The sequence below is a fragment of the Crinia signifera genome, chromosome 8 (assembly GCF_055691185.1).
Source record: "Crinia signifera chromosome 8, ASM5569118v1, whole genome shotgun sequence".
NCBI classification, from domain to species: Eukaryota; Metazoa; Chordata; class Amphibia; order Anura; family Myobatrachidae; genus Crinia; species Crinia signifera.
The window spans coordinates 17,817,154-17,840,968 of NC_139224.1; the positions used below are offsets into that span (position 1 = coordinate 17,817,154).

At 50.7% G+C, this 23,815-nt stretch overlaps 1 protein-coding gene across 1 annotated transcript in view; it reads right to left on the bottom strand.

The window, feature by feature from the left end:
- Positions 1-23,815, bottom strand: part of BSN (bassoon presynaptic cytomatrix protein) — a 162,346-nt gene that overhangs the window by 71,852 nt on the left and 66,679 nt on the right. The window contains exon 3 of the mRNA XM_083155867.1: positions 14,089-15,708. Coding sequence (XP_083011993.1) covers positions 14,089-15,708 — 1,620 coding nt within the window. The remainder of the gene's footprint in view (positions 1-14,088; positions 15,709-23,815) is intronic.

Here is a 23,815-nt window from a genome sequence, read left to right on the forward strand (position 1 = left end):
CTGCAGGGGCCATCCAGCCTACCACGTCAGCTCTCTGACCTGGAGAGACGGACCATGTACTGTACATTACTGCATGGGCCATTCAGCCTATCACACCAGCCCTCTGCTCTGGAGAGACGGACCATGTCCTGTACATTACTGCGTGGGCCATTCAGCCTATCACACCAGCCCTCGTCTCTGGAGAGACGGACCATATCCTGTACATTACTGCGTGAGCCATCCAGCCTACCACACCAGCTCTCTGCTCTGGAGAGACGGACCATATCCTGTACATTACTGCGTGGGCCATCCAGCCTACCACACCAGCTCTCTGCTCTGGAGAGACGGACCATGTACTGTACATTACTGCGTGGGACATCCAGCCTACCACACCAGCTCTCTGCTCTGGAGAGACGGACCATGTACTGTACATTACTGCGTGGGCCATACAGCCTATCACACCCGCCCTGTGCTCTGGAGAGACGGACCATGTCCTGTACATTACTGCGTGGGCCATCCAGCCTACCACACCAGCTCTCTGCTCTGGAGAGACGGACCATGTACTGTACATTACTGCGTGGGACATCCAGCCTACCACATCAGCTCTCTGCTCTGGAGAGACGGACCATATCCTGTACATTACTGCAGGGGCCATCCAGCCTACCACACCAGCTCTCTGCTCTGGAGAGACGGACCATGTCCTGTACATTACTGCGTGGGCCATCCAGCCTACAACACCAGCTCTCTGCTCTAGAGAGACGGACCATGTCCTGTACATTACTGCATGGGACATCAAACCTACCACACCAGCTCTCTGCTCTTGGGAGACGGACCATGTTCTGTACATTACTGCGTGGGCCATCCAGCCTACCACACCAGCTCTCTGCTCTTGGGAGACGGACCATGTTCTGTACATTACTGCGTGGGCCATCCAGCCTACCACACCAGCCCTCTGCTCTGGGGAGACGGACCATGTCCTGTACATTACTGCGTGGGCCATCCAGCCTACCACACCAGCTCTCTGCTCTGGAGAGACGGACCATGTCCTGTACATTACTGCGTGGGCCATCCAGCCTATCACACCAGCTCTCTGCTCTGGAGAGACGGACCATGTCCTGTACATTACTGCGTGGGCCATCCAGCCTACCACACCAGCTCTCTGCTCTGGAGAGACAGACCATGTCCTGTACATTATTGCGTGGGCCATCCAGCCTATCACACCAGCCCTCTGCTCTGGAGAGACGGACCATGTCCTGTACATTACTGCGTGGGCCATCCAGCCTACCACACCAGCCCTCTGCTCTGGAGAGACAGACCATGTCCTGTACATTATTGCGTGGGCCATCCAGCCTATCACACCAGCTCTCTGCTCTGGAGAGACGGACCATGTACTGTACATTACTGCATGGGCCATCCAGCCTACCACACCAGCCCTCTGCTCTGGAGAGGTAGACCATGTCCTGTCCAACGCAGTCCTGACCATCAATGCACTGGAATACCCGATGACACAATATCTGTGGCTTTACACAAACCTTGCCCTGGAACATTGTGAACACAGTTCATTAAACTGAGACAATTAAACACATTTGTGGCTATACAATATTGTGCACTTGTGGAGCTATGGTTACAGCTGGTGTGTGTGCAGAAAGCACACCGGGCATTGGAGGTGTTACGCCTTGCCTGCACTGACCCCCAGCATGGGCACAGCACAAGGCATTGGAGGTGTTATGCCTTGCCTGCACTGACCCCCAGCATGGGCACAGCACAGGGCATTGGAGGTGTTACGCCTCGCCTGCACTGACCCCAGCATTGGCACAGCACAGGGCATTAGAGTTGTTACACCTCCTCTGCACTGAGCCCCAGCATGGGCACAGTACATGGCATTGGAGGGGTTACTCCGTGCCTGCACTGACTCCCAGCATGGGCACAGCGCCAGGCACTGGAGGTGTTACACCTTGCCTGCACTGACCCCCAGCATGGGCACAGGGCATTGGAAGTGTTACTCCTTGCCCACACTGACCCCAGCATGGGCACAGCACGGGACATTGGAGGTGTTACTCCTTTCCTGCAGTGACCCCAGCATGGACACAGCACCATTGGAGGTGTTACTCCTTTCCTGCAGTGACCCCAGCATGGACACAGCACCATTGGAGGTGTTACTCCTTGCCTGCACTGAGGCCCAGCGCTTACTTATCGCTGATTACAGGATAGATTAGCACATCAGGCACCTGGCAGGGAAAGTTAATTAAATCATTGCAGTCGCCTGTCCAGCACAACACTCTCCGGCTCTTAATTACAGCCAAGTAAATGGATTAAGCAACTAGTGCTACGGAAATTGTTCATCATTGGGCTGCTCTGGAGGGGATTTCATCCGAGACGTGGGAACAGAGACAGGACTCTCTACTGAACCGAAATGATATACACACATACACACACACACACACTCACATACATACACACACATACACACACACACACACACACACACACATACACCTCAATCCCAGGGTTCTTTGCTAAATAATTCCTATTCTAGGATACACTAAAACTGATAAAACTATCATGAAATAAACATCAATTATCTTAAATTGCACATTTATTCACTCTGATGACATTTTGTATTAAGGCAAACATTGAAGTTGCCACATTGGAGTGCCCATAATTTATAATACTGCACAGAGCAGTGCCCGAAATATGACACACCTTTGCCCAAGATGTATACTATGCCACATATCTGTGCCCGATTCATAACTTGCCAGACATCACAGACCCCTTTACTAATATGTCTTACATCCAAGCTCTTAAAAATCTGCCACATATCAGCCGCCTGCCTTGATGCATAAAATACCACACATCAGTGCCCCTGATTAATAATCTGCCACATATCAGTGCCCCTGATTAATAATCTGCCACATATCAGTGCCCCTGATTAATAATATGCCACACATCAGTGCCCCTGATTAATAATCTGCCACATATCAGTGCCCGATTAATAATATGCCACACATCAGTGCTCCTGATTAATAATCTGCCACATATCAGTGCCCGATTAATAATATGCCACACATCAGTGCTCCTGATTAATAATCTGCCACATATCAGTGCCCCTGATTAATAATCTGCCACATATCATGGTCCCCTTTAATATTGTCATTCATCTGTGCCCCTAATAACCTGCTACATATCAGTGCCCCCAACTCATAATATGTCACATCAACTGTGAATTAGCCGGTGCAGACACACAATGTACAACCTGTAGAAACAGTCTACAATGGGTTAATTGCTGAATATATATTTCTGTATACATCCATCTCATTATATCATCAGGCAGGGGGCTCAGAAGAAGACTCATTATTGCCATCAGTGACATTTCCAGTCATTATCATGTATAAATAACAGAAGGGGTCCCTGCTGTAATAAGCACAGGAGGCATTCTCACCCAACAGCTATAGCGGGAGACTATCAGTGGCATTACCATCAAATGCCGCACTCTAGCGCCAATCTGATACCTCCCCGCACTTCACAACGAACATGAAACAGGTGCAGCTCAATACACACACACACACATTATATATATATATATATATATATATATATATATATATATATATATAGATAGATAGATAGATAGATATATATATAGTATTGTTGGGACTATACAGGAGCTAAAGTGGTTCCTACTGTCCCAAAAAAAATAGAACGGATCCCATTTCCTTTTTGCGAGGCGCATTTCTACTGGTCTGGTACACACACACACACACATATATATATATATATAGTATATACATAAATATTTTATTTATAAGGCGCTACAAGTGGTACGCAGCGCCGTACATTTAGCACACATTAGAACAGTACAGGGTGTATAGAACTAAACATAACAGCAACAGAAGAACTAAAGCACAATTAACAATTACCAGCAGAATTCTTAGTACACAATATACAGTAGCTCAGATATAGGGAAGTGAGTTAGAAGAGATACAGGTGTAGATTGTAGGTGAGTAAGGCCCCCATTTATCATTGATCGCATTTACAATGTGATCTGGGCGGAATATTACCGCCCAGGATTTCACTCCAATGTATCACCTGCTGTGCGCAGGGACAGGGCTCCGAAAGGAGCCTGTCCCTGCGATGCCCGGAGCCGGAAGCCAGGGGGTCTGCGCATGCGCGGTTACGCGCTGACCCCCCCCCCCGTGACCGCACTGCCACTCGGGCAGTGCGATTTGTAGCCATAGGCTACAATGGGCTATCGCCATATCGGAATGGGTGCAGACCAGGGGTGCGATGCCGGGCTGCCCGATGTTGATACATCGGGCAGCTTCGCATCCCCTATAGAAACCTATGGGGGATGCGGCCGGCGGCGCTGCCTGGGGGGATCGCAGCAGGAATCGGAGATTCCTGCTGCGGTCCCCTGTGATACATTCGGGGGATACTTATTATTTGCAGTTAACCGCAAATATTAGTTGATAAATGCGGCCCTAAGAGAGCTGTAATTAAAAAAATGCAAGAAGAGTGCTGTGAGAACAGGAGGGAAGAGGGCCCTGCTCCAAGGAGCTCACAATCTAGATCTACAATCTATATATATATAGATAGATAGATGCAGCCACTCACAATTTCTATAGTCCAGATGGGCAGCCTAAGGGAACAGATGATACAGATGGTGCACCTATCATTGTTTCCGCCAGCTTGCCATGGCAAAGGTTTTGGCCATCCACTTTTCTTCTTGCGCTTCCGCGCGCCAAGGTGCGTGGATGCTCTCCATGCAATACAAATCACCACTGCTGGGTGGCTAATGCTCCACCAATCTAGCGGCAGATTGATATACCGATGGAACCCCGCCATTCGCCAAGTGGAGCGTGTACACATACTATCATGTTCATGTAGCCGATGCTGAACATTGTGAACACATGAACATTGGGACAGCAAAGTAGTGGAGTAAAACAGTGAACATTGGGAGTGTCTGAGACGCTCCTGCGGCTCATGTGTCTCCAACAGCGCTATGGCTGCCTCTGAATGGCTGCACACTACATACTGTACATATTATCAAGTGGCATAGGCTAGTGGACAACTGCGCCGCTCTGCACACTGGAAACCTGTGTTCGATTACAGTGTCAATATATATATTTTTTTTTATTAAAATATTTTTTAAAGTTATATTTAATAAAAGTAGACACACTGTACATAAAAGAACCTGTTTCCATAAAACCTTTTTTGTGCGATTCCTTGCGCAGGAACCACAGCGTGTACTTTAGTACTGTATAACGCAGTGTTTGTACTACTGTTGCTCCTTCCCCAAGCCAGATGAACTGAATCAGCCTCATGTATTGCATTATCAGTGAAAAGTCTTCCAGCGAGTGGGAAAGGGAGGCGGGGGGGGGGGGGGGGGGGTTTGACTTCAGCTGAATACATTACCTCCAATACTATTCCACCATGGGAGTGTCTGAGACGCTCCCGCGACTCAGGTTTCTCCAACAGCGCTGGATGTATCACGCTGTACAGTAGTAGCAAAGTAGTTCCCGCGCTACAGAGCTTTTTAATACTATAGTCCCTTCACGCACACGCAATACGGTTTCTTCCGCTAAAGCTGTGCAGCACACATTTCACGCATGCGTAGTGAAGAATTCAAAAAGTGGCATCTGGTGGATGATCACTGGTATTGTACTCATCCAGTAACACCATCGCCAAAGAGGCCTCTCTCCCTGCAGTGATAACCCTCCTATACAGTAGTTGTGATCCTCCCTCCTAGAGAGACCAGCATATAATCAGGTCACACAACTGCTGATTTTTTGCTAGACTGCCTCATTTTTTTGGGATGGTCCTGCGTCCCGCTTGGGGCCGGCGGTGTTCCACGTGGGTGCAAGTTGGGATTCTTCCAATCATGGCTGCTCCCAGAGTGACCGTCATGTGCGCACCCAGAGTGACCGTCATGTGCGCACCCAGAGTGACCGTCATGGCGGCTCCTAGAGTGAACGTCATCAGCCGCTCCCAGAGTGACCGTCACGGCCGCTACCAGAGTGACCGTCATGGCCGCTACCAGAGTGACCGTCATGGCGGCTCCTAGAGTGACTGTCATGGCGGCTCCTAGAGTGAACGTCATGGGCGCTCCCAGAGTGAAAGTTATGGGCGCTCCCAGAGTGACCGTCATGGCCACTCCCAGAGTGACCACCATGGCCACTCCCAGAGTGACCGTCATGGCGGCTCCTAGAGTGAACGTCATGGGTGCTCCCAGAGTGACCGTCATGGGCGCTCCCAGAGTGACCGTCATGGCCGCTCCCAGAGTGACCGTCATGGGCGCTCCCAGAGTGACCGTCATGGCCGCTCCCAGAGTGACCGTCATGGCCGCTATCAGAGTGACCGTCATGGCCGCTACCAGAGTGACCGTCATGGCCGCTACCAGAGTGACCGTCATGGCGGCTCCTAGAGTGACTGTCATGGCGGCTCCTAGAGTGACTGTCATGGCGACTCCTAGAGTGAACGTCATGGGCGCTCCCAGAGTGAAAGTTATGGGCGCTCCCAGAGTGACCGTCATGGCCACTCCCAGAGTGACCGTCATGGCGGCTCCTAGAGTGAACGTCATGGCCGCTACCAGAATGACCGTCATGGCCGCTACCAGAGTGACCGCCATGGCCGCCATGTACAAACCATGGGAGCAAATGGCTTAGGCGAGTTTCACACTCGCTGGGCTGTTTTCTCCAGATGGGGCGAGGGGTGGGGGCATGGGGCAGACGGGGGGATGGAGTAGAGGACCCAGTGTTTTATGGGTGTCTTTGGGCGTTCCCCTGGCGCATCTATGCCTGCTGGCAGCGGGCGGCTGACATGTGCGCCCACCCTCTTTTCGGCCATCTCCGTCAGTTCAGGCTGACTTTTATATCCGAAGAGGAAAAAGATCATTGAATGCTCAGCAACCACAAAATGATTTCTCTCCCCCTTCGGCCGAATGTGAGGGGATGTGTTCTAGCATGTGTGCTGAATCAGGCCCATCGTCTGCCTGTGTTTCCGTCACCGATGTCCTGATGGGCTAAAACTGCAGGGTATAGAACCACGATGGTGCTGCCATTATGGAGATCTATAATGCAAATAACAGAGATTTCTGTGCCATTTACTTTCTCTTCACAGCGCTTCATTTTATTTCCAGCAGTCTCAGCAAAATATGGCAGCTCCTAATCCTGAAATAGGTTTATAGCGGTTAATTCCCTTATCGCAGTATAACAGCACAGGGGGCTTACACCACATAACAGCAAAGGCTGAGGCAGGGAAATGTCAGAGCGCAAATCCAGCTCTAGAAACAGAGGTTTCCCCCAGCTCCAGGCAGTGAGAGACCTGGACACATCCAGATTCCTCAGCTGCTGGGAACCGTGCCGCTCCCGCTCCAGGCAGTGAGAGACCCGGACACATCCAGATTCCTCAGCTGCTTGGAATGGCAATGCTCCCGCTCCAGCCAGTGAGAAACCCGGACACATCTAGATTCCTCAGCTGCTGGAACCGCACCACTCACGCTCCAGCCAGTGAGAGACCTGGACACATCCAGATTCCTCAGCTGCTGGGAACCGTGCCGCTCCTGCTCCAGGCAGTGAGAGACCCGGACACATCCAGATTCCTCAGCTGCTGGGAACGGCAATGCTCCCGCTCCAGCCAGTGAGAAACCCGGACACATCTAGATTCCTCAGCTGCTGGAACTGCACCACTCCCGCTCCAGCCAGTGAGAGACCTGGACACATCTAGATTCCTCAGCTGCTGGGAACCGTGCCGCTCCCGCTCCAGGCAGTGAGAGACCCGGACACATCCAGATTCCTCATCTGCTGGGAACCGCACCGATCCCGCACCAGCCAGTGAGAGACCTGGACACATCCAGATTCCTCAGCTGCTGGGAAACACGATACTCCCGCTTTAGCCAGTGAGAGACCCGGAGACATCCAGATTCCTCAGCTGCTGGGAACCACGCCACTCCCGCTCCAGCCAGTGAGACACCTGGACACATCCAGATTCCTCATCTACTGGGAACCGTGCCACTCCTGCTCCAGGCAGTGAGAGACCCGGACACATCACGATTCCTCATCTGCTGGGAACCGCGCCACTCCTGCTCCAGGTAGTGAGAGACCCGAACACATCCAGATTGCTCAGCTGCTGGGAACGGCAATGCTCTCGCCAGTGAGAGACCCGGACACATCCAGATTCCTCAGCTGCTGGGAACCGCGACACTCCCGCTCCAGCCAGTGAGAGACCCGGACACATCCATATTCCTCAGCTGCTGGGAACCGCACCGTTCCCGCTCCACATCCAGATTCCTCAGCTGCTGGGAACAGCTCCGCTCCAGGCAGTGAGAGTTCCAGACAGATCCAGATTCCTCAGCTGCTGGGAACCGCGCCGCACCAGGCAGTGAGAGACCCGTACACCTTCAGATTCCTCAGATGCTGGGAACCGCGATGCTCCCGCTCCACGCAGTGAGAGACCCGGACACATCCAGATTCCTCAGCTGCTGGGAACTGCTCCGCTCCAGGCAGTGAGAGATACGAACAGATCCAGATTCCTCATCTGCTGGGAATCGCGGCGCTCCCACTCCAGGCAGTAAGAGACTCGGACGCATCCAGATTCCTCAGCTGCTGGGAACCGCGATGCTCCTGCTTTAGCCAGTAAGAGACCCGGACACATCCAGATTCCTCAGCTGCTGGGAAACGCGCCGCTCCAGCTCCAGGCAGTAATAGATCCGAAGAGCTGGGAACCACACCGCTCGTACTCCAGGCAGTAAGAGACCCTAACACATCCAGATTTCTCAGCTGCTGGGAACCACGCCACTCCCGCTCCAGGCAGTAAGAGACACAGACATATCCAGATTCCTCAGCTGCTGGGAACCGCGATGCTCCTGCTTTAGCCAGTAAGAGACCCGGACACATCCAGATTCCTCAGCTGCTGGGAACCGCGATGCTCCTGCTTTAGCCAGTAAGAGACCCGGACACATCCAGATTCCTCAGCTGCTGGGAACCGCGCCGCTCCCACTCCAGGTAGTAAGATACCAAGGCACATCCAGCTGCTGGAAACCGCTCCGAAACCAGGCAGTGAGAGACCTGGACACATCCAGATTCCTCAGCTGCTGGGAACCGCACCACTCCAGGCATTGAGAGACCCGGACAAATCCAGATTACGCATCTGCCGGGAATCGCGCCGCTCCCACTCCAGGCAGTAAGAGACCCGGACACATCCAGATTCCTCAGCTGCTGGGAACCACACCGCTCCTATTCCAGTCAATAATAGAACCAAACACATCCAGATTCCTCATCTGCTGGGAACTGCGCCGCTCCCACTCCAGGCAGTAAGAGACCTGGACACATATAGATTCCTCAGCTGCTGGAAACCGCACCGCTCCTAATCCAGGCAGTAAGAGACCCGGACACATCCAGATTCCTTAGATGCTGGGAACCACGCCGTTCTAGGCAGTAAGAGACCTGGACACATCCAGATTCCTCATCTGCTGGGAACCGCGCCGCTCCTACTCCAGGCAGTAAGAGACCCGGACACATCCAGATTCCTCATCTGCTGGGAACCACGCCGCTCCTACTCCAGCAAATGATAAATAGAAATCTTTCTAGCAGCAGTTCTGATCACATAATGCAAGGCGGGGCTTAGTACATATGTCGTCATACAGTGCCCAAGAATCGGCAAGCTGTAATAGCTGGTTTCATAGCAGGGCACCCACTACGTAAATAGCTTATTGTGCTATTAGGCTGTAATAGCTCACCACTTCCGCCAACCACGGCGACTTGAATGGGATCCGTTTTTAACATCTATACGGAAAACACACTACGCTATAAAGAACGTTTTTTACTTTCATGTCCCCTCCGAAATATGCTCTATCAGTATATGTTTTATCAGCATTACTTATGGTTTTTGATTATACTCCAACAACATTCAAGTAAACACTCCTATGGTCACATGATCCGTCCCGATCACATGGTGGGATCATGTGACCTTTGAATTGACCTTTCCAAACCTGTTTTTTATGTTAATTAAAAATAAAAATGACTATATGTATAATCCTCTGTGCATACCTACCACATCTATGAAGTCTTTTCATTTTAATGTGTTTTTAATATAAAAAACAATGAGTTCCCACACCTGCAATCATGGGAACAATCAATCGAGGGTATAAATACAGGGTCCCTGGACAGACCCTATACCCCAGCTCCTGATGAAGACGCGAGTTAGCGTTGAAACGCGTTGAGCACCATCTCCACCGCACCCCAAATTTTCTCCTTTGCACATCAGACTGCACTATACTCTGCACTTTATTCCGGACCAGTCTTCTGTTTACCTCCAGGACCCTTCTCCTTTGTTCAGCAGCTTCAAGCAGTGTCACTCAAGGTATGCACATACCAAAAGGACTGCCCCATACATATTTGCTCTGAATAACCTGGACACACTGGGAAATTATTCGGATTGGACAATTTATACAGCAACATTAGCAAGGAGACCCCCAAATATCATCCAGTACAACTGGTAACTATTACATGCTGGTGCAATCATTTTGTGGAGCATATATATATATATATATCTTTTTGTCTACAACACTGTGTTTTTTAATATTTATTCATTGTATTATGAGAATTCTCATTAAATTGTATATTTTAATATGACTTATTAAATGTATAAAAAATCGGTACTTATGTAGTAACTGGGCTGCCGATTTCTAAATCGGGTCGGATCGGGAGATCGCATCGCATCGCATGCGACCATGCGATTCGATGCGATGCGATGCGATGCGATGCGATGACCCGATTTTTCCATAGGAATCAATGTTAAAATGGACTGAGTCCATTTTAACATGGAATTCAATGGGAAAAATGGGTCCTTTTCATACCCCTACTATCCAAGTGGGCATGGAGTTGGATATAAACCTGTGGCGAGCGTAGCGAGCCACCGAGCCCGAAGCGTGGCGAGCGAAGCGAGCCCCGCGAGGGGACGAATACCGTCCCCTCGCGGGGCTCGCTTCGCTCGCCACGCTTCGGGCTCGGTGGCTCGCTACGCTCGCCACAGGTTTATATCCAACTCCATGCCCACTTGGATAGTAGGGGTATGAAAAGGACCCATTTTTCCATAGGAATCATTTTAACATTGATTCCTATGGAAAAATCGGGTCATCGCATCCGATATCGGATGCGATGCGATGCGATATCGCATCGCATCGCATCTGATTGTATGCCTTAACTTAAGGCATACAATCAAAAAATCGGCAGCCCAGTTACTACATAAGTACCAAAAAATCTTTTGTGGTAGTGTATAGTCCTTCAGTATAAACCTAGCGCTGTACATCTATTCTTTTTCTGGGAAACAGGGCAGTGTTTCCTGACGAAGGTGCCCCCCCCCCCCCCCCCCCCCGTGATGCCAGCACATTAATGTCGGCTATCATCGACAATGTGGAGCCTGGGACAACAATATACACGGACTGTTGGAGGGCGTAAATGGCACAATAAACGTCATCGGGGCACTGCCAGACACGTGTTACAGTCTTACCTGGAGGAATTCATGTGGCGTAAAACTTTGGGTGGGGATGACCCTTTCACCCGTATCCTCCACCTTGACACTTTTACCAAAGGACAATTCAATTATTGGATTCTGAGGACATCTTATTAATGAATCTTTCATGTTGTTAATGATTTGTTTGTATTACGTGTTATTTCATTGATTCTTATTCATTTAACTAAATTATTATTCTTATTCAAAACATGTCGTCCTTACTGTGTCAATTGCATGATTTTGCAGGGGTGAATGTGTTCATAAAACACCACCACTATCCACGCCACCCCGTAGCGCGGCGAGCATAGAGAGCCCCGCGAGGGGCGATGGAACGCGTCCTCCGACCTTTTCATACCCCCAGTATCCACGTCGGTGTGGAGTTGATTTTATATAGTGTGGCGAGCGCAGCAAGCCACCGTAAGTAATCCGCGTCCCCTCGCGGGGCTCGCTGCATTTACCACGCTTCAGGCTCCATGCCGACGCGGCGGTATGAACTGCTCTCTGGCAGAGAGCAATGAATAAATTACTATGGAAAATCGTATCGCATCGCAAGGTACGTTTTTACCGTGCGATGTGTGCGATGCGATACAATTCCCCTATGCTAAATAGCACACTAAGCTATTTATGTAGTGGGCGCCCTGCTATGAAACAAGTACCCAAATTTGTACTGCGATCAGATCTGAATAATGGCCATTGTGAGAGCAGTACTGTTATTAGCACACAGTGTGAGAGCAGTACTGTTATTAGCACACAGTGTGAGAGCAGTACTGTTATTAGCGCACATTGTGAGAGCAGGACTGTTATTAGTGCACAGTGTAAGAGCAGGACTGTTATTAGCACACATTGTGAGAGCAGGACTGTTATTAGTGCACAGTGTAAGAGCAGGACTGTTATTAGTGCACAGTGTGAGAGCAGGACTGTTATTAGCCCACAGTGTGAGAGCAGTACTGTTATTAGTGCACAGTGTGAGAGCAGCACTGTTATTAGTGCACAGTGTGAGAGCAGGACTGTTATTAGTGCACAGTGTGAGAGCAGGACTGTTATTAGCGCACATTGTGAGAGCAGGACTGTTATTAGTGCACAGTGTGAGAGCAGGACTGTTATTAGCGCACATTGTGAGAGCAGGACTGTTATTAGTGCACAGTGTGAGAGCAGGACTGTTATTAGTGCACAGTGTGAGAGCAGGACTGTTATTAGTGCAGTGGGAGAGTAGGACTGTTATAACCCACAGTGGGAGAACAGGACTGTTATTAGTGCAGAGTGTGAGAGCAGGACTGTTATTAGTGCACAGTGTGAGAGCAGGACTGTTATTAGTGCACAGTGTGAGAGCAGGACTGTTATTAGCATACATTGTGAGAGCAGGACTGTTATTAGCCCACATTGTGAGAGCAGTACTGTTATTAGTGCACAGTGTGAGAGCAGGACTGTTATTAGTGCACAGTGTAAGAGTAGGACTGTTATTAGTGCACAGTGTGAGAGCAGGACTGTTATTAGCGCACAGTGTGAGAGCAGGACTGTTATTAGCGCACAGTGTGAGAGCAGGACTGTTATTAGCGCACAGTGGGAGAACAGGACTGTTATTAGCCCACAGTGTGAGAGCAGGACTGTTATTAGCCCACAGTGTGAGAGCAGGACTGTTATTAGCGCACAGTGTGAGAGCAGGACTGTTATTAGCGCACAGTGGGAGAACAGGACTGTTATTAGCCCACAGTGTGAGAGCAGGACTGTTATTAGCCCACAGTGTGAGAGCAGGACTGTTATTAGTGCACAGTGTGAGAGCAGGACTGTTATTAGCCCACAGTGTGAGAGCAGGACTGTTCTTAGTGCACAGTGTGAGAGCAGGACTGTTCTTAGTGCACAGTGTGAGAGCAGGACTGTTATTAGTGCACAGTGTGAGAGCAGGACTGTTCTTAGTGCACAGTGTGAGAACAGGACTGTTATTAGTGCACAGTGTGAGAGCAGGACTGTTATTAGTGCACAGTGTGAGAGCAGGACTGTTATTAGTGCACAGTGTGAGAGCAGGACTGTTATTAGCGCACAGTGGGAGAACAGGACTGTTATTAGCGCACAGTGTGAGAGCAGGACTGTTATTAGCGCACAGTGTGAGAGCAGGACTGTTATTAGTGCACAGTGTGAGAGCAGGACTGTTCTTAGTGCACAGTGTGAGAACAGGACTGTTATTAGCGCACAGTGTGAGAGCAGGACTGTTATTAGTGCACAGTGTGAGAGCAGGACTGTTATTAGAGCACAGTGGGAGAACAGGACTGTTAGGCAGACCCTGGCATGCAGCTACCATTAGACTCCGCTGAGCGCTCTGCATCAGATACATGTGTCATATACAGTACCAGGGCATCAATAACAGACTCTGCCAAATTGCAGAAATGCACAGATGAGAGCCAATAGGATAAGCAATGTCATAAATGAAACTGGCGGGGCCCTGTACAGTACAAGTCAATACATTAATACAATCTGAAGACGACTTTGGCATTTAAGTGTGGTAACTACAGCAGAACATAAAGACCAGGCACAGGTGCTGCTCCCATTGTCTGCCGTCAGACCACCCTGCAATAAGAATGATTCCAGAGTACACAGCAATCTTACCTCCACCAGGTGCGGCGTGGGATTGAAGCCACACATGTTGCAGACCTGCTTCTTACACGCTGTGCAGCTGTTGTAGTTGGGGGGTTCGCTGGAACTCACGTTCAGTTCTGTTTTACACAATGGGCACATCACTTTGGGCACATCCATTGGCTTGGCGTAATCACTCTTCCCTGGCTTGTGAAGAGGGGAGCTCTCGGCCCTGTTGTGCGCAGCAGACGCTGGTCCCTGGGGCTTAGCGCCTAGGTCCTTGCTTGCATCACTAAAGACTATTTTTGGAGGCACTTTGCCAGGGGACTGCTGGCTTTGTGGGGTTGTCTCAGGGACAGAAATGAGCGTGCTCGCCTGGTTCAACAGGGAAGCTCCAAAGCCAAACAGCTTTCCAGTCAGCCCCTCCTGGGCCTGGTCATGGCTACCATGGGATGAGGTGGCCGGTGTCTTTGCGGGGGAACTGCCCGGAGTCTTCCTCTGTTCGCCAGGTGAAGGCTTTACTTGAGCGTGCAGCGGGGAGCTCCTGGGAACATCCTGAGGGACACCAGGTTTTGGGTGTCCTTGGCTAATGTGTTGGGTTGGTTGAGCCTTACCTGGTGGATGAGACATACTTGAACTTTGGATATTCTCTATCTGCATAGTCCCAGGTGATGTCTCCATACCACCTCTGACCTGGGACTGGTATTGCGTTTGGGGCTTCTGGTGCACCTGTGGTTGGTTCTGGGCGTGCGGCTTGCCTTGGGCTTGTGGTTTATGTTGGGCGTCTGGCTGATACTGGGTCTTCGGATGATGGTGGCTTTGTGTGTTACCTTGGGATTGGGCTTGTGGCGGAGACTGGGTACGGGGCTGTGACTGTGGCTGTGGATGGTGCTGCAACTGAGACTGGAGTTCAGTCTGCTGTTGAGGAGGGTGCTGCGGCTGCGGGTAGTGCTGTGGATGAGTATGGTGCTGTGGTTGTGGCTGTTTCTGAGGCTGAGACTGTGCGTGGTGCGGCGGCTGAGACTGTGTGTGGTGCTGAGACTGTGTGTGATGCTGTGGCTGAGACTGTGTGTGGTGTTGCGGCTGAGCTTGTGAGTGGTGCTGCGGCTGAGATTGTGAGTGGTGCTGCGGCTGAGACTGTGAGTGGTGCTGCGGCTGAGACTGTGTGTGGTGCTGCGGCTGAGACTGTGTGTGGTGCTGCGGCTGAGACTGTGTGTGGTGCTGCGGCTGAGACTGTGTGTGGTGCTGCGGCTGAGACTGTGTGTGGTGCTGCGGCTGAGATTGTGTGTGGTGCTGCGGCTGAGATTGTGTGTGGTGCTGCGGCTGAGATTGTGTGTGGTGCTGAGGTTGTGTGTGGTGCTGAGATTGTGTGTGGTGCTGTGGCTGAGACTGTGTATGTGGCTGAGATTGTGTGTGGTGCTGCGGCTGAGGCTGTGCGTGTTGCGGCAGCGGCTGGGTGTGCTGCTGCGGTTGCGTATGGGACAGCGGCAGCTGATGCATCGACTGGGATAGAGGTTTGGTTAGTTTGGCTGGAGACTGTGAAGGAGACAGAGGAGAGTGCAGCTGCTGCTGGCTCTTTGATCTGGGTGCAGTCGTCATGTCCATTCCCAGAGCTCTCTGCATCTGGCAATTCAAGCACAGCCATTCCTTCACCTGTACGGGAGACACAGAAAAGAGGTGGGTCAGCACCAGTATTCTCACTGCAGTTATATTAGATCCTATCTGCTGAGTGATAAATGACAGCAGCTGCGTTATTTCCAGCTCACGTCCACGGCACCTACCTGTATCACACCTGCTGGCTGCGGCTATGAGCGGGAAAGTCTGCAGCAGCGATAAGTGAAATATTTGTCCCTCGAGAGACGTTAATCTGTGAGGCACTAATGTCTGAATTAAGTTAATTAAGGAGGCTGCATGGAAAGTGCGAGAGGTTTGATTACTGGAATCCCCACGACACGAAGCAGCTGTACAAATATTGACATATTACACAGTATATGGGATAATCAGGGCTGCGCTGGCTGGGGGATAATGTCACGTCTAGCCCCGTGCACTGCAGGGAACACAACCCTTATCAGATACAGATGCGCGGATGTCACCGTAGTGGACGGGACGTGACCCGGGAAACGGCGAGTGATGCGGCCTGCAATGTTACATCCCAAGGTGCTGGTAGTACGGGAGATGTACCAACCAATCAGCTCCTAGCTGCCATGTTACAGGCTGTATCTGTTCTCTCTCTATCTCTATATATATACTCTATCTCTCTCCAAGGGTGGATGCATCACCCCCACAGTCACACATTGCCTTACAATGACCCCTGAAAATGCCAAGTCTGTGCCGCACCTTACCGCACGGATTCAGTGTATGCCGCAAAGCACTGATGTACGGTACTGTGCGCCAGGCAGTAAAGGTCTGCAAGATCGCCTGCACTACTGCATCAGTGATTGACAGTCTGATGGCGTTTGTGGGCGCAGAGGGGGCGGTAATGGGGAGGGACAGGGCCACGATCGCTGCTGGGAACGGAGATTTCCTGGTCACCTAGACCTGCGGCAGCCAGCCTGTGCGAGCCAATGCTACGTCCTAGGACACCGCTCGGATCAGTAATGTATAGACAAGGAGGAATGCAGGAGATTGTGAGTCAGGATGAATGATGTGTGGCTATCGCCATCAATGTGGCCCCACCCCTTCCAAGAGGACCCACGAATAGCAGGAGTTACGTGATGGGTGGAGCCTCCATGAAGTAGGCGCAATCTCCCTGGCGAAACGGTCGTTAGATCAACACTATTAAGGTCAACATTCAATAGGTCAACCATTGAAGGTTGACATGCCTAAGGTTGACAGGATCCAAAGGACAACACCCACATAAGGTCGACAGTCAAAAGGTCAACATGGATTTTTTTTGAGCCGGCATGCAGTATTTAATGCCTTACCAGTCACTAGGGCAGTGATGGCTAACATTGACACTCCAGCTTTTGTTGAACTACACATCCCAGCATGCCCTGCATTAGATTTAGCATGGCCAAATAGTAAAACTGGTGCATGGCATGCTGGGATGTGTAGTTCAACAAAAGCTGGCGTGTCAAGTAGGTAGGCCAATCCCGGGATCAGGATCGGCGGGATCCCCGGGATTTTGTCCTAAAATCATCGGGATTTGAATCCCGGGATTGAAGCTTCCAATCCCGGGATTAGTAACCCCATGCCAAAAAAACGCTGGGCAGCGCTGAGCACCTTAGAATATGGCTCAGACGCTGCACGGCTGACTGCTTCTTACCCCCTGTGCCGCTGTTCCGGAGTTGGGACAGTGTGCTGTACTGACAGGCATGGCGGCGCCCAGCCAGGCAGCGCAGTGTGACCCCTGACATTACGTCACGCTGCGCAGCCTGGCCGCCGCTTTGGCTGTCAACACAGCACACTGTCCCAAACACAGACAGCCGCCCGCAATGCCGCCGGCCCGCCAGAGATACTGTAAGCAGCAGGACTGTTTCACTGTCACAGTAAGTGACGTGAAGGGCAGGTCAGGGGGGTTGGGGAGGATTGGGGGGGGGGGAGGTTTAGAAATCCTTTGGGGGAGGGGCCGGTCTTTTTTTTTATTAGGGAGGTCAATCCCGGGATTGAAAAAATGCCCTGGGATTGGCACCCCTAGTGTCAAAGTTAGCCATCACAGCACTAGGGCATGGTGGGAAAATATAACAGTGTGCCTAGTGTAGGGAGCACGAAGCATGTTGAGGGGATGCGGTGCACCGATACGGTGTCCATGTTGACTGCCTCAACAATCGGGACAAGAAAAAAACTTGAGACACCCATGTCAACCTTCAGAGGTCGACCAACTGATCCCTCCCCATCTCCCTGACCCATATTATACAGCTAGTATGATTTCTCCGGCGCTCACAGACGTAAGCCTCCCTGTGCAGGAAGCGGGCGGGCAACATCAGTTGCCCACTCCCCCACACCTGCGTCACATGCTCAACATCGCAGGGGAGCGTGTCAATTAGAATTACCACCATTGTGCAAAGTTAGAAGAAAATAAAAATCCCAACAAATAATTGCAAACAAATAAACCAATATTGCAGGCAGCGATGTTATTATCAATTCTTGCTATAGTATATAATTACTGATGTTATATAGAAACATCTCGCAATAAGCATTTAAGCACATATACACCCATATATGGAAGTAGCCACGCCCTGTGTCTACCAGCTGCCAGGAACCAGCACAGAACTTGTGTCGACCAGCTCCCAGAGAACAGCACAGAACTTGTGTCCTCCACCTGCAGGAGCCAGCACAGAACTTGTGTCGACCAGCTGCCAGGAACCAGCACAGAACTTGTGTCGACCAGCTGCCAGAATAGCACAGAACTTGTGTCGACCAGCTGCCAGGAACCAGCACAGAACTTGTGTCGACCAGCTCCCAGAGAACAGCACAGAACTTGTGTCCTCCACCTGCAGGAGCCAGCACAGAACTTGTGTCGACCAGCTGCCAGGAACCAGCACAGAACTTGTGTCGACCAGCTGCCAGAACAGCACAGAACTTGTGTCGACCAGCTGCCAGGAATCAGCACAGAACTTGTGTCGACCAGCTGCCAGGAACCAGCACAGAACTTGTGTCGACCAGCTCCCAGAAAACAGCACAGAACTTGTGTCCTACACCTGCAGGAACCAGCACAGAACTTGTGTCCTCCACCTGCAGGAACCAGTATAGAAATTGTGTCGACCAGCTGCCAGGAACCAGCACAGAACTTGTGTCCTACACCTGCAGGAACAGTACAGAACTTGTGTTGACCAGCTGCCAGGAACCAGCATTGAACTTGTGTTGACCAGCTGCCAGGAACCAGCATTGAACTTGTGTCGACCAGCTGCCAGGAACCTGCACAGAACTTGTGTCCTACACCTGCAGGAACCAGCACAGAACTTGTGTCGACCACCTGCAGGAACCAGCACAGAACTTGTGTCCTCCACCTGCAGAAACCAGCACTGAACTTGTGTCCTCCACCTGCAGGAACCAGCACAGTACTTGTGTCCTCCACCTGCAGGAACCAGCACAGAACTTGTGTCCTACACATGCAGGAACCAGCACAGAACTTGTGTCCTCCACCTGCAGAAACCAGCACTGAACTTGTGTCCTCCACCTACAGGAACCGGCACAGAACTTGTGTAGAACAGCTTCCAGGAACCAGTACAGAACTTGTGTCCTCCACCTGCATGAACCAGCACAGTACTTGTGTCGACCACCTGCAGGAACCAGCACAGAATTTGTGTCCTACACATGCAGAAACCAGTACAGAACTTGTGTCCTCCACCTACAGGAACCAGCACAGAACTTGTGTAGAACAGCTGCCAGGAACCAGCACAGTACTAGTGTCCTCCACCTGCAGGAACCAGCACAGAACTTGTGTCCTCCACCTACAGGAACCAGCACAGAACTTGTGTAGAACAGCTGCCAGGAACCAGCACAGTACTTGTGTCCTCCACCTGCAGTAACCAGCACAGAACTTGTGTCCTCCACCTGCAGGAACCAGCACAGAACTTGTGTCCTCCACCTACAGGAACCAGCACAGAACTTGTGTAGAACAGCTGCCAGGAACCAGTACAGAACTTGTGTCCTCCACCTGCAGGAACCAGCACAGAACTTGTGTCCTCCACCTGCAGGAACCAGCACAGAACTTGCAATTTGTGCTCTTTGGGGAAATGTAGCAGCCTTTATTGTGATGTAATAAAGGCTAATAGGCAGAAAGATGGAACGCAGAGAACCAGGGGAGTGTGGCAGGTGTGTACATATTGCTCCACCCAATTCTGAGACAGATATCTTGCACCAGAATGGCGCTGGTACGTGGCGATAATGATGGGCACAGTTGCAGTGGCTGGTGTAAGATAATGGGATTCCGCTTGCTCGCACCTGCAGCCACTTTGTGTGCAACCCCTAAATCAGCGGACAGCCAACAGCTTACATTTCCTAATGATGCACATATGAAACATTGCCACCAATCACAGTGCTGGAAACCAGCGAGCGCTGCGACATTAGGCCGAGGAACATAGTAATGTCGTAATTATTGTAGGAGTAAATATGTTCCCATTTCTATCACCTGGAACTCTACTATGGGGAATTTGATGATTATATTGCAGGGGGCAATACGTACATAGTCTATGGGTAGCAGAAGGGCCAATGCTATACCCACCTCAGAACTGTAGGCTATTATATTTAGTGCCACCACAGCAATTATGCATAAAAACCCCAGACGGGGCCATGTCCATGCCACCAGTGACTCAGCGATGTTCAACACTGCAGACCCCCAGTGATGAGAGTATGGCAGTCCGCCAGGTGCTAGAAAACAATCTTACTGATTGGGTACATGGTTGGGCATGGTCAGTATATAGGGAGCTCTTGGGCACAGAGATGCAGCTGGCAGTATGATCCGCCTGTAATCCTGCACCAGTATATCGTACAGACACTCCCAGTACAGCATAATGGCATCTATTACAGGCACACAATCATCTCACAGTTACATGACAGAGGCCATTATCTGACACATACTGTATTTGTCACTTTGTGGCGGAGAACAAAGATCCTAGAAAGCTTCTGATCCGATGACGACTTTGATACAGTGGAAATCAGGAAAGAGAATATGCCAGGCTTTGCCCATAGTCCCGAGGCCTTCATAAGTCCATATTCCTGTCAATTCCTGATGCTGTGGTGACAATTCCTGCTGCTGTAGTGCCCATTCCTGCTGCTGTGGTGCCCATACATGCTGCTGCTGCTGTTGTACAAATTCCTGCTGCTGTGGTGACTATTCCTGCTGCTGGGGAGCCCACTAATGCTGCTGTGGTGCCAATTCCTGTTGCTGTAGTGCCCATTCCTGCTGTGATGCCCATTTCGCTGCTGAGGTGCCCATTCCTGCTGTTGTGGTGGCCCATTAACGGTGCTCTGGAACATGTACTGAGGCACTGCCCCCAGCAGCCGTATGCTGTAACATGTACTGAGGCACCGCCCCCAGCAGCCGTACTCTGGAACATGTACTGAGGCACTGCCCCCAGCAGCCGTACGCTGTAACATGTACTGAGGCACCGCCCCCAGCAGCCGTACTCTGGAACATGTACTGAGGCACCACCCCACCCCCCCCCCCCCAGCAGCAGTACTCTGGAACATGTACTGAGGCACTGCCCCCAGCAGCCGTACACTGCAACATGTACTGAGGCACCGCCCCCAGCAGCCGTACTCTGGAACATGTACTGAGGCACCGCCCCCAGCAGCCGTACTCTATAACATGTACTAAGGCACCGCCACCAGCAGCCTCACTCTGTAACATGTACTAAGGCACCGCCCCCAGCAGCCTCACTCTGTAACATGTACTAAGGCACCGCCCCCAGCAGCCTCACTCTGTAACATGTACTAAGGCACCGCCCCCAGCAGCCTCACTCTGTAACATGTACTAAGGCACCGCCCCCAGCAGCCCTACTCTGGAACATGTACTGAGGCACCATTCCCAGCAGCCGTACTCTGGAACATGTAATGAGGTAATGCCCCCAGCAGCCTCACTCTGTAACATGTACTAAGGCACCGCTCCTAGCAGGCATACTCTGTAACATTTACTGCGGCACCATTCCCAGCAGCCGTACTATGTAACATGTACTGAGACACCGCCCCCAGCAGCCGTACTCTGGAATATGTACTGAGGAACCGTCCCCAGCAGCCATACTATGTAACATGTACCGAGGCACCGATCCCAGCAGACATACTCTGGAACATGTACTGGGGCACCACCCCCATCAGCTGTACTCTGTAACATGTACTGAGGCACCGCCCCCAGCAACCATACTCTGTAACATGTACTGAGGCACCGCCACCAGCAGCCGTACTCTGGAACATGTACTGAGGCACCGATCCCAGCAGACATACTCTGTAACATGTACTGAGGCACCGCCCCCAGCAACCATAACCTGTAACATGTACTGAGGCACCGCCCCCAGCAGCCCTACTCTGGAACATGTACTGAGGCACCGATCCCAGCAGACATACTCTGTAACATGTACTGAGGCACCGCCCCCAGCAACCATAACCTGTAACATGTACTGAGGCACCGCCCCCAGCAGCCATACTCTGTAACATGTACTGAGGCACCGCCCCCAGCAGCCATACTCTGTAACATGTACAGAGACAACGCTCCCAACAGCCGTACTCTTTAACATGTACAGAGGCACTGCCCCCAGCAGCCATACTCTGTAACATGTACTGAGGCACCACCCCCATCAGCTGTACTCTGTAACATGTACTGAGGCACCGCCCCCAGCAGCCATACTCTGTAACATGTACTGAGGCACCGCCCCCAGCAGCCATACTCTGTAACATGTACTGGGATGTCCAGCGTACTATTGTTGAAAAATCAAGCTACCACTGCTTATCCCCATATAGACCCTTAATACATTGGATTGGCACTATATTGTGATGATATTAATTGATGTTATAAAGCTAATCATCATGCATTGATCACCCCACGATAAACTTAATCGAAGGTGCAGCCACTCATGATGATTAGTCTGTGTGCACATTGGTTACCTGCTCGATGTTTTAAACCACACTATGCACTGTTATTAACTTGGATGGTTAACACTATGCCATAATACTGACATTACCCTACACCTCTCATATCTGTAGGTGTTTGGGAAAATCTTGCCCGCTTTTGTTCCTGCCGGATTACCTGATTTTTTAGAAAAAAATTTGATTCAATTTGGGTATGTGAGACCAGCTCAGGTCATATCATCATTACCTTTTTTTATTTATCCTCCATCTCTCTCCTCCTGACGTAGATGTATATCACTTTTTTAGATACTGCTTATTGTGCACATTCCAATAGGATCCACTGGAGATCCCCCTACTTGTAATATCGATAGGACACTGGTATACGCCAATTGCGCATCCAGTGCTAAAGATCTTCATATTGGTATGTACATTTAAAATTACCTTCTTCGATCCTAAAATGGCCTCTAATATAGTAGTTAATATGATCTCCTCCATTTTTGTTTTCACCACCTAAAACTGTTACCCCTGAGGAAGTCACTTGTTGACGAAACGCGTTGGGTGTTTTCTGTCTTATGTGAAATCTAACAAGACACTTCCGTCATATGAAATTGATGAATTGCAAGACAAAATCTTTTACCAATTGTTTTTATGTGATTTTGCATTAAAATGTACTAAATTTTATGACTCTGTAAATTACTACAGCGGTTGTGGTGGTGTTGATATTTACCAGTGGCGCACTCTCTTTCCATTTTTCTCCATACTATGTAACATGTACTGAGACACCACCCCCAGCAGCCGTACTCTGGAACATGTACTGAGGCACCGTCCCCAGCAGCCATACTATGTAACATGTACTGAGACACCACCCCCAGCAGCCGTACTCTGGAACATGTACCGAGGCACCGATCCCAGCAGACATACTCTGGAACATGTACTGGGGCACCACCCCCATCAGCTGTACTCTTTAACATGTACTGAGGCACCGCCCCCAGCAACCACACTCTGTAACATGTACTGAGGCACCGCCACCAGCAGCCGTACTCTGGAACATGTACTGAGGCACTGATCCCAGCAGACATACTCTGTAACATGTACTGAGGCACCGCCCCCAGCAGCCATACTCTGTAACATGTACTGAGGCACCGCCCCCAGCAGCCATACTCTGTAACATGTACTGGGATGTCCAGCGCATGGACAGTAGTGTTGGGGACACATTATCCTGCATCATGCAAAGAATGTCACTGTGCTTCCAGAC